General features: G+C 41.3%; 1 protein-coding gene across 2 annotated transcripts in view; it reads left to right on the top strand.

The window, feature by feature from the left end:
- The window catches only part of SPECC1L (sperm antigen with calponin homology and coiled-coil domains 1 like), a 72,812-nt gene that overhangs the window by 46,165 nt on the left and 14,619 nt on the right, over positions 1 to 12,028 (top strand). Inside the window, exons 7-13 of one of the 2 annotated variants that reach the window (XM_018557420.1) lie at positions 1,145 to 1,320; positions 1,754 to 1,920; positions 2,003 to 2,118; positions 4,307 to 4,397; positions 4,557 to 4,643; positions 6,323 to 6,482; positions 9,809 to 9,911. In XM_018557420.1, the coding sequence (XP_018412922.1) occupies positions 1,145 to 1,320; positions 1,754 to 1,920; positions 2,003 to 2,118; positions 4,307 to 4,397; positions 4,557 to 4,643; positions 6,323 to 6,482; positions 9,809 to 9,911 (900 nt within the window). The remainder of the gene's footprint in view (positions 1 to 1,144; positions 1,321 to 1,753; positions 1,921 to 2,002; positions 2,119 to 4,306; positions 4,398 to 4,556; positions 4,644 to 6,322; positions 6,483 to 9,808; positions 9,912 to 12,028) is intronic. The other variant, XM_018557421.1, reaches the window with a different exon arrangement.

The raw sequence follows: 12,028 nt of genomic DNA, 5'->3' as shown, positions 1-12,028 counted from the left end.
TGGCAGAATTTAAAAGGTTACCCAGTGGGGCACACTGCAAGGGTTAAGTGCTTGTTTGACTCAAAGCAGATATACTCACTTGATCCTTGGTCCTGTGGTGTTCAGCACTTCCCTCTCTCCGCCTCTGCTCCGGCCCTCTGCATCTTCAATTCTGATGCAAGATTCATTGTCAATGTGATGACATCAGTGGTCCTTAGACCACCGGAGCCCGGGGGAAAAGAGGCTGCAGGGACCACTCTAGCTACCCGGCAGGATCAAGGGAGTATATCTGCTTTATTTGAGCACATTACCCTTGCAGTGCATGTTTAAAATTCCTGGAGTTCTTCTTTAACATGTTTATCTCAAAAACAACTTCCTCCAAATAGTTGGGTGGTGGTCTCCCTTTTAAAGTGTCAGCACATCAACATGTGGTATTATTTTTGGTAGCCAGCAAATTGAATCGCCCACCTGCAACTTTTGTCTCTTGTTAATACAGTATAACAGTCTACAGTGTAATTGCTTTCTATACTTGAACCTCAGAGCTACAGATTAATGGCCAGAGCAATTCCCTGTTTTATCCATGTTAGATTATGTGTTAATACTGTTCCTACTGCCCCTGTTCCTACTGCTCCTGATATCAGTGTGAAGTTTGGCATATTTTTCCCCCCATCGGGCTATTGTCACATCTGCTGCTGTCAGATTATCTGAATCTGATTGCCAGAGTCACTGTTCGCCCAAGAATTATCGACTATCAGCTAGGCCCCTCACTGGTCGAATTTTGCCCAAGTCAGCATGACCTTGGCCGAAATTAAATCACTGTATGACCAGCTTCAGTAACGCTATCTGCAGCCCCACCTACTCAGCTAGTGAACTTGCCACTGTGTCCAAAGTAATTGATTGGATCTATGTGATGCCTTTGTCAGGGCTGCCAAGTGACACCCAGATCACTCAGTTATATGAGGTAACAAGGTCATAAGAGGAAGATGCCATTTTAAAATGGAACTCTGCAAAAATGGAATGCTTCCTGGCATTGTTTTTAAATCATTTAAGGGCAGCAATAAGTAAGTTACAAATTTGGTGCTGTCTGCTTTGCTAGGTGTTTTCTATTGGATTTGTATTTTACACTACAGTCCTAAAATGTACCTTTTATTGATGATTATCACAGGAGGAATCTGCTGAATGGCGCCAGTTTCAGGCTGATTTGCAAACTGCTGTTGTAATTGCTAATGACATCAAATCTGAAGCACAGGAAGAAATTGGAGAACTTAAACGGCGGTTGCAAGAAGCAATAGAGAGGAATGAAAAGCTTAACAAGGAACTGGAGAATGCTGCATCTCGCAAGTAAGAACACTAGTACAGTAGCATATGATCATTATAATCTGGTAGTGTAGGCCCTTTAAGAAATTCCTTAAAGGGCCCCCCCGGCTTCCTGAATGGCCTTGAAGCCAGCTCCATGCTCTCTCGTCACATGGAGCTGGTTTCCCGGCCAATCAGGAAGCCTGGCGGCATGTAATGACTCGCTTCCTGATTGGTCGGAAAGCTGGCCAACCAGGAAGCTGAGCGGCGAGTCATTATCCGTCCCGCTCCATACTTCCTCGTCACTTGGTGTAATGACTTGCTGTCCAGCTTCCTTAATGGGTCTTCCGGTATCCGTATTCGGTATCTGGAGTACCGAAAAAAAATATATCGATACTTGGTATCGGTGCATCCCTACTTGTGTGTGTATATCTGCTTTTCTAATTTGTTCTTTTTTTTTCTTTTCATGCCTCTCCAGACAGGAGGAGGAACGTGGTCGTGTTTATAATTACATGAATGCCGTGGAGAGGGATCTTGCTGCCTTGAGACAGGGAATGGGTCTTAGTCGCAGGTCTTCCACGTCTTCTGAGCCCACACCCACTGTCAAGACTCTTATCAAATCCTTTGATAATGCATCCTCTCCAGGTAATATTAAAGACATATTAAGCCAATTTAGGTCAGAACTCTCTCAAAGCACTACAGAAACTCGTATTTCTTTGTTTTATAGCCCCCGCTCCTGCAGCAGTGGTGGCAACAGCTGCAGCGGCAACCACAATTCCCCGCACTCCTCTGAGCCCCAGCCCTATGAAGACACCGCCTGCTGCCGCTGTGTCGCCCATGCAGGTAACTGCCAAACAATCATTTGATGCATATATTTAATGTCTTTTGTACAAAAAGTATGTTTATTGACTGCTCATGTATTGATTCATCCCTTAAAGAAAAAAAGGTCTTATGAGGGAAAAGGCTTTGCATTTGGTTATGCAAATTAAGACTGAAAAAAATGGCTCATGAACTTTAGGATGATGCAATTTTCTAGGCTTTCTGCTTATGGATCATAGTCATAATTGAGAAATGTCGGACACAGGAAATTAACTGTCTAGGGCTTTAGATTGCATACATGATATTAAAGCCTTCCTTCCTTACCAAACCTGTTGCACAGACGTTTCCTTTAGCATCTTTCAGGGCTTTCCTCAGACATTTCTCTCATCTTTGTTACATAAAGAACTGTTGCCCTGTTCTTCACTGTGACTTTTTTTTTTGCATGTGATATTTATTGACATTTTTCAAACATTCACAGCAGATACACATGTAAAACCATCGTAACAGATTGGCATATGCTTAATACATTCTATGACATGTATAGATAACGGCTATGTCAGTAAAAAACAACTGTGAGAGCATCCGTTATCTGCATAGCAAACATTGCAACAACTTATGATCAGTTGTCGATAAACCAGAAGGGTAAAGAGAGAAGAGGTAAAATAAGATAAACATCTAATGCTTCACCAATATTATCAGATCGATATGAACTAATTTTGGGGTACACCATGTAAGATCGTAGTGATAAAGGGACGAAACCGGGACAAACTGAGTGTCAAGGGATGAGGAGGATCGTAGAGCAATGGGCAAGGGTAGACCGCAACCAATACTGATCCTAGTGATATGGGACATTTTTTATAGTATGAGGAAAGGGGCTCCAGCCTTAAGCTCATAATTCATCCAAGGCCCCCAAGGAGCCTTCCAACTTGGCTCTATCATACCATTTCGAGTGTTGAAAGGTCAACATAATTTCCTTAAGTTGATCTAGGGATAGAGTCGAGGCAAGGAATGCCGACCACGTGTTAAAGAATCGACCTGTTCGTTTCTCATCAAGATGGGAATCAGATTTGTCTTAAGGCATGAGCTTACGAAGGGTTGTAATTAGGTCGTCTGTATCAGGTACTTTAGGGAGCAGCCAGTTAGTGAGAATGGTTTTCTTGGAGGCCAAAAGGCAGAGGTGTTCCCATCGAGATTGTGACTTTTATAGTACCTGACATGCCTCCCTTGTTTTTTCCCCAACATGTGGTGGAGAAATGGATTGAAAGATTTCTATATGTATTTAGGCTGCAATGTATTCTTGAACAGGCCTCTGAGTGATCATTCTTGCAAAGAATCCGTGTATATGTTTATGCCTGTTTTGCATAGGAAAAGTGGGCAGAAAATGGCAATCAGTTGCAAACATTCATCCTGGTTGGTCAGTTTTTCTCCTAGGGTCATTAGGAAAAGGTCATATAGGCATACAATTGTTCTCAAAGCAACCAGATTGGGCAAACATTCTGGCTATATGTAGGCACCCTAATTAAAAAACAAAAAAATTGTTATAGTTTTTAATGGAGTATGGAGACATTGTATTGTATTTGCTAGATCCCTTCACAGATATTTTCTTTACTACCTTCCCCAGAGACTCAACAAAAAGGGAAAACTCTGTAAAGTGAGAGGAAATCCACTCTTTTATAGGTGTCCCCATTGGAACCCTCACCTCCAGTTCTAGTGAGCGACAACAAAATTTGGGTTTCCTATCACTTTGTGTCCTAGTGACATTGTTCACCAGGACAAAGAAAGCTGCCGAGTGAGGGCACAGACAACAGTAGAAACTTGACAGGAGTTTTAACACTGCCATACAAAAAAGAAAAAGGTTATGGCTTTAGGTATTATAGTACCTCCATCTACTGTTTATTGTTCTGGATGGCATGTATAAAGTTGTGTTCATACATTGTGACACTTAGGGGCCTATTTTTAAATGTTTTATTACAATTTTCACTTTTTTCTAACTCGATTCCATTGGATGTGTAAATCCTGGGTGAAGGTTGTATGAATCTTGGGTGAAAACTTTTCTAAATAGACCTCTTCATTTCTTTGTGTCACCTGCACTCTCGGTAGTGAAATATCACAAGACCTTCCACTTGTATTATGCCTTCAGATTACATCATCTAATTAGTTATGTTGCAAATCTAGCCTTGACCAGTAAATGCTCTTCTCTCTCTCCTTGCAGAGACATTCCATTAGTGGACCTATATCTACTACTAAATCATTGCCAGGCTTGTCTGAGAAGAGGCCAAGTTATGCTGAAATTCCCGTACAAGGTACGTAGCATAGGAAAGATTGAGCATTATGTTGCCTTGAGCAATTTTTGATGACATTTTGGTCCCTGGGTGCATTGTAATAAAAGTCTGCACTCACTAATGTACCTATGGGAGCTGTAAAAAAAATAGCACTCATCGTTTCTTTCTTTTTTTTTGCAGAGCATCTGTTAAGAACTACTTCTAGCAGCAGAACAGCAGCAGCTTTACCTCGGGTCCCAACAATAGATAGCACAAAATCCATCTCTGGTAAAGCTCGAAATTCATCCCAATGTATACCTATGTGTTTCATGGGCTCCAGTTCTCACCAGCGCAGTCCGTTCCGGACAGGAAAAATATTGCATGTCACATTTTCTCCGGTCCGGAAATGCACAATCGCGTCAAATGCACCGCACTGCAGTTAACAGCTGATAGCCCCCACTCCACACACACACAAAAAAAAACAAACACGTCGAACGCAGTAAAAACTTGCTGCACGCATAGCACCGCGTCTGCAGATCTGGACCAGAAAATGGTGTGAACAAGCCCTTAAATGGCAACTATAGTGGTCAGGTTTAGTTGTAGAAAGCAGTTAATGTGGCATTCACTGTAGGTTAATCAATCACTGTGATTTAAAACGCATGAGAGGAGGATACACCTGCAATGACATTCACTGCTTCCGAAATATGTACCTTTTATTATTTTGTGTTCTAGTTTGGTTTTTACACAGCTATACACCGAACAGGTTTACAAATCGGTTTTTGCCCGAACACTTACCCTTCGCTCCTTTGCACATTTTTTCCCCTAGCGCTTTATTATTTTTTAATGGCTATACGATTTTAAAATGTACTTGCTTTTTTTTACTGGATTTACATTGTGCTATATGCATTGTAGCACATGTGGTAACACACTCAGTTGGGTGTCGATGGGCCCACAGAGTTTCTCTTTTTAAAAACACCCTAAACTGCAGCACATCGGTGTAGGCCAGCTTCATAGGAAAGAATGAGGTTTTTACTTGCTATACATTTTCATGCAGTAAAATGGTCCCTACAGCATACATCACTGCAGTGAATCATTTATCTGAGCTTGTAAATTTCAGCTTGAGCTATTCAGTTCTATAAACAATGGACTTCTTTCAGTAATGGATGTATAGCTAAAAATGTTAAATTAAACTAGAGCTTTACCAAGAGCATGCAAAATATTAATATTTTATAGTTACCTGAATAAAGCTATTTTTTATTAAACGAAGGGAGAAATGTTCACATAATCATTATACATTTCCTTTAAAGTTGTGCAGATTTTCATAATGTTGAATACTGGTTATGAAGATATTAGAAAGATAGAACAAACACAGGAACATATGGTAACGTTCAGTATGTGATAATGTAAAAAGAAGTGGCTGATTTTCTGTAGGGAAATTAATCTTTCCAGTAACCATTATTTGTAGAAGTTATTCTGTAGCTTCCAAATGAATGATTTGGTATGTGTTCCTTGCTTACTAATGCATTTGCTTGCCTTCTCCTTTTTGTTTTGGGTCTGTTTTTTCACTTCCTGTGCTCAGAATAGAAATAATATTTCAGAGGAAGTATCTAACCTGAACTTCCATAGGGATTTCCTGTGCTTGTCTGAGGTCTCATGAGGTGGATGCAGAATAGAATTTGGATAATAATTGGTATACTGTGAAAGTTATTAGTTGGTATATATCCAAGCCTTATTGTTGCAAATGAACAGACATTTTAAAATAAATGTAATATCGTATTGTGTTTTCTGCACGTCTGTCTATCTTCCTTGCTACTGTGGTCATCAGATTTAGAGCCAAACTTGTAGACTGAGCGCTATGCCAGGAGTTGTATCCTATGCCCAACTTGTCCTCTTGGTGCCATTATCTGAGACTGAAAGCTGTTTCCTTTTATACACTGTCTGTAAGGTTATTTCTGTCCTTTTTCTAGTGTCACGCCGCAGCAGTGAGGAACTGAAACGTGACATCACTGTTACAGATGGGAATTCTTCTTCTCCCTTGATGTCAATGACTTCACCCTCATCACAGCTGTCCCTCACCTCTTCCTCTCCCACTGCGTCTGTCACACCAACTGCACGGAACCGAATCAGGTAAAACAGGATCTTCAAGAATTAATTCATTTAAAGTAAAGAAAAAAGCTTGGTATTCAATTTAGGTAAACATTTATTACAAATTATTATATGCACATAGATACTCTATTATTTGGGGCTGAGCTGATGTCGATTCCTACGCACTCTGGAGTCCACTGACACGGGTGGTTGCAAAATCAAAAAGTGAAAGCATGGAGGAGGAGGAGTATCCTCACCCAGTGCATCCACAAGTCAATCTTATTTTCCTTACCTTATGTCAACGAGTCCTATCCTAATTTGTGTCGATGGAAATGATGTCATCTACTCCACCAGAGAAACATGCATCTTATATTGGAAGAAGTTTCAACTTTGGTAGCTTCCACAGGAGAATCGTCCATTCGACCTAATCTAGTCCCTGCAAAGATTTGCCTGTATGGCCACAGCAACAGTACATTCACTTACTCTCTCTCTATACAACATAATTTGTGCCTTGTTGATGGTTGTGACTGGCCAAAAAGAATTTAGTTGGCCATATATTCCCTCCCCCCTCCTCCTCCTTGATGAAACGGCCGAAATTCGCACAGTAGGTGCCGCTGTCAGCACCCTTTTGGCCGGCATCCCTCAATCAGCTGATTAAAGGAGCAAGTCAGAAATTTTTTGAATGCACAGGATGGGCAGACAATGAGCTGCTGGCAGCTGCTGTCAGAATACAATGAAGACAGTGGGAGATTCTTTAATCAAGTGTTGATTGCGGAATCTAATATTTTCTTTGTTCAGCCTACAGGTTGAACTGAGAAAATATTAGTGTATGGCCAGCTTTATTTGTTAAGCTCCAGATTGTAAAATGTACTGCCTCTGCACCCCCTCACTGCCTATGCAGCCCTCCTGTTCCTCCCCTCTCATGTTTTGCTCTGTCTCTGCAGCCTCCTACTGCCTTTATGAGTATTTATATCTCCCATATATCTAATAGTATGTTGGAAACTTCTGCTGTATAAGAAGTGGCTATACTTTTTATCAGGAAAAGGGGTGATTTACTGTTGTTGGAAATGGAAAGTGGTAGCTCTCTTGGGTGCAAAGCAATATTTTGATCAAACCTCAAACTTCCATGCCTTTCAACTGTCTAACTCCAAGTCAATTGACTGTGTGGAAGTATCCCCTGCAAAATAAATCTGTTAGCTGTCTGCCTTTATTCATTGTTGGATGTTTTTGTTTTATACTTTGGGGCCGCTTCAGTAGATATGTCTAGTAACTGGAAGGGTCTTCTATGGCAGATATTATGGGTTTTAAGTATAAAAGGAAATGAGTCACTATGCCTGCTTGTTGTTTCATTGACAAATGCTTGATTCTTTAGATTTAACTAATCAAGATCATCCAGCGCTCTTGCTGATGCCCGGAGTCTACACAGGAACAGTTTTGTTACTCTGTATTCTAGCTTTTACAACTTCTGTGCAGTAGGGGTTCAGGCTGGGAGAGGCTAGGATTTTCTGATTTGCACAGTCGCGTGCTCCTTTTTTGTCTAATCAGCAGGCAGGTGAAGTGTGTATGACCAAATTATATTATTGACTCCAATACAGAAAAATTAGGCCAACTGACCTGGCCATGTAGCCTGGCAAGGGTTCCTGAATCACAGGAGGGACTGAACAAAAGAAATACTCTTTTGGCTGTCAAGATAGTTGACATAAGTGTTTCAGCTCTGTATTTTAGGTGCTTGTCTGAAGTTCAGTTTTTAAAAATTATGTATTTAGTTTATCAAAATGCACAGCAATAGTGAAGACAGACTCCGCTTAATTAGCTGTCCTCAAATTTTGGATTCACCAGAATACCTGCATGCTGATCTGTGAAGAATGCCACAGTGCAGGAGTCCGCACAGTCATAAGTCAAGAGTTGTATGATTCTCCACAGATTACAGAGATCTGAATCTATTTATGCACTTTTAAAAAAATGCAGTTAGTATCATTACTACCAACCAAATGTGATTCCTTTTGTGGCTTTTCTGAGTGAATTTCTTGTTAATTTGGCCTAATTGTTTGTCCAAAGAAGACTTGCACACTTTCTCCACATTTTGGGGAATTGATTACATTCTGCACCTCCTTACTATATATCCATGTATAATAAAAGATTCTCTATTGATGCTGTGGGAAGTTCTTCTGTCTGATATACAGTTGTGCTCAAACGTGTGCATATCCTTGGAGAATTGGTAATAGATGTACCATTTGTAAAGAAAACATATGTGTGAGCACAAACACATTTCTTTTATTTCTTATGGGATTCATATTGAACTGTAGGTCATAACAGAATGGCACAATCATAAAACAAAACATGGCAACAAATAAAAAAATGGAATGACCCCTAACGGCTAACAAACTCAAATCTCATATAGGTTTTAAAGTCCAATTGAACACTCAGTTTAAATCAGCTTAATACATTCCAGGTGCATCAAAACAAAAGGTGTTTCAAGTCTAAAGGTGCCCATATACCTGTCGATTATCGTACGATAATCGCAGGAAATCCCACGATCGTACGATAATCGGCAGGTGTATGGAAGGCGTACGACCGTTTCTACTGTACAGTCGCACGTCTTTTGTCTCCCGAGCAGGCTTGAAACCCCGCCGAGAATCGTACGATTGTCGGTGGGTTAGTGGCGTTCTCGGGAGTTAAATGCCGAACGGGCCGGTGTGCGCAAGAGCACACTGCCCGCTCAGCACTGCAATAATCGGAAGCCCTCCCCTCAGCGGGGCAGGCTTGCGATGATCGCAAGTACAATCTGTCCAAGATGGGCAGATCGTACGAGCTTTTAATTAGCTTACAACCATCACAAGACGAAAGTCGTGCAATGGTTGTAAAGTGTATGGCCAACTTTACAATTCTGTCTGAGTAGCAAAGCCTGTTTCCTGCCAGCCTGGTGTAGAGAAGAACCCTTGCTCTCTGTGTGGCAGCAGTTGTATCTCTACACAGGTATTTGCTGATTGCAGAGCTATAAATAATATACAGATCAGACAGACAGCTTTCAGGTTATGTACATAGACATCCAAACTGCACTAGTGGCATGCTGTAAACTTCATGAAAGAAAACAGTTCAGACATCTTTGCCAGTTGAACTCTCTATGATGCACCTTATTTGCTGGTACTGGCTCTTTGTTTGATCTATGATCTCACTATGCTGTGCTGCAGGGTCAGCAGGTTGTCTCTTTAAGCAAGCTTTTTTTGTATTCTCTTGCGTTCCTACTATCTTTGAATGTATAAAAAGATGATCAGATTCACTCTCCATCATTTTTTTTTTTTTTAACTGGTTATATCACAGCATCTTCGTTCACTTACCTTACCTTACCTAACATTTTCATATCTTAGGGAGGAAAGAAAGGACCCCTTGGCAGCCCTAGCAAGAGAATATGGTGGCTCTAAGAGGAATGCTTTGCTGAAGTGGTGTCAGAAGAAGACTGAGGGATACCTGGTAAGCATGGAATTATGAAAAGAATGCTAGTGCATGTAACTGTTTAGACAGCTTTTGCATATAAACCCAACTGGCACTGAAGGAATTATAGCTAAAGGAAGTTTATAGAGTGTTTTAATCGAAATTTATTGTAACGTTCGCCAGAAAGTCATTTCGGATTGACTTGCACTTTTTTTTTTTCTTTACATGCTTTCTATAACATGTTGCCATTTTAGCAATTCAAGTACAGGTTGTTCTTCTAGTGCTCGTATCTGAGTCAGTGGAGGCAGAATCCTTGCTGTGCAGCTGATATAACCACAAGTTACACACATATAGACAATGCGGTTTTAGTCAGTCTTAGCTGGTTGATTGCATTGTAAAGGACCTTAAGTGTGCTTTAGCCATTTTACTGCTGCCATAAGTATTATGGTGTGTAGCAGCAAAGGGATTTAAACAAACTTATGGTAATATTAAATAAATATATTTATTGCACAAAAGAAAGTCCCACAGAGTGCCTTGTGCAATAGTCTCCAGGACGTCAGCATCCACTGGGCTCCATATCAATGTTCTCCAAAAGAAGGTTACCTGAAGCCATGAGCTTGTGTGTATGATAGTCCCCAAACTGCTTCTTACATGGCTGCCCTGGCCCAGAATCAACAATTCTAAGCTCCTCTGGGTTCATCCTCAGTCTCTCCTTGCTGACGAGATTTCCTTTTTTTCCAGTCCTGACCTCCTAGGACCTAAGAGTTAAACGTATTCTCCATTTTGAAATTTCTGAAGATTAAAGTCCTGCCTAGAGCCACATCATGCCTGCTATTTTATTAGCCAGAAAAGCTGCTTTTCTGCCCCTCTGATTTAGGCTTCATTCACACTGTAATCGGCCCGCACATACAGCTCCCGGGAAGGACAGGGGCTGCGCATGTGATTAGTACGCAGCCCCCGTCCTTCTCTATGGGACTACGCTGCCCTACGCTTACCCGCCCTGCATGTCCGTCCGGGTGAGCGTACTCTTACGCTGACAGGATGGATCCTGTCTGCGTCCAAGACAGGAAACATGCACCCCTACGGACTTGCACTTGAGGTGAGCGTAGGGGGGCGTACGGCTGCCTAGTCCCATAGAGAAGGACGGGGGCTGCGTACTAATCACACTCAGCACCTGTCCTTCACGGGAGCTGCCCGATACGGCCGTACACGCAGCACGGAGCTGTACGTGCCGGCCGATTACAGTGTGAATGAGGCCTAAGTGTCACTTTAGACCCCGTTCACACCAAGGCATCGTCATATTTGCGCAGGTAGAAACACGTAGGTAAGCTAGCTTTTTTTTGCACCTTTATGTGAGGGAAAACCTGTGCAGATAAGGAAGCGCGTTTTGACTGGCAGCTTAAACATTGTGGTCCATGGACAAACGCATATGAAAATGTGCAACAAGCTTCTGTCGCGCATTTCCTGGTGCTTTCATTGAAGTGTATGGGGTAAAAACGAGCTGCAAACTGCCAAAAGACTTTCATGTACTTTTTTCTGTTTGTGGCATTTTGCTGCTCAGATGTGAACAGCGGCCATTGAAAATCAAGAGATTTCTTCTGTTGGCGTTGTGAAGCGCTTTTTCTACTGCTCAAAAACACCTAGGTGTGAACCAGGCCTGAAACTATCAATCACATCCTGCATCTGTGTCTGGGAGTCATGCCTGTGGCTGTGAAAATCCTGCAATGCCTCATGGGATTTGTAGTTCCACAACAGTTGGAGGGCCGGAACTTGGCTACCCTTGCTTTAATGCCCATCTTTGTTCCTGGGGCCTTGTTTTCCTGCCATGGCAAACCTCTGCCAACCAGTGTTAATTTTAGCTCCAAATTTCGTTTTTGTCTTAGTCTTTTGATGAAAATCCATTTTTATTTTTAGTCGCATTTTAGTCATCAGATTAATTTTTGTTTTAGTCGACGAAACTCAAGTCGATTTTATTCTACGAAAATCGAATAGGTTTATTTTTAGTGTAATGCATTTTTTAAGCAATTCTCTAGCATTTCAAAACTTCTTTATTATATATCCCTGGAGTAATTTTTAATTAAATTTTACTTTTATTTTTTAAATTTTTTTAAAAACTTCATTGCTTTTACATGGGGGGGGGGGGGGGTTTAAAGCCC

This window comes from Nanorana parkeri, unplaced genomic scaffold (assembly GCF_000935625.1).
Source record: "Nanorana parkeri isolate BGI_ZX_2015 unplaced genomic scaffold, ASM93562v1 scaffold282, whole genome shotgun sequence".
In the NCBI taxonomy this organism is placed as follows: Eukaryota; Metazoa; Chordata; class Amphibia; order Anura; family Dicroglossidae; genus Nanorana; species Nanorana parkeri.
The sequence above is the reverse complement of the archived record's forward strand: the minus strand, read 5'-3'. Positions and strand labels throughout refer to the sequence as shown.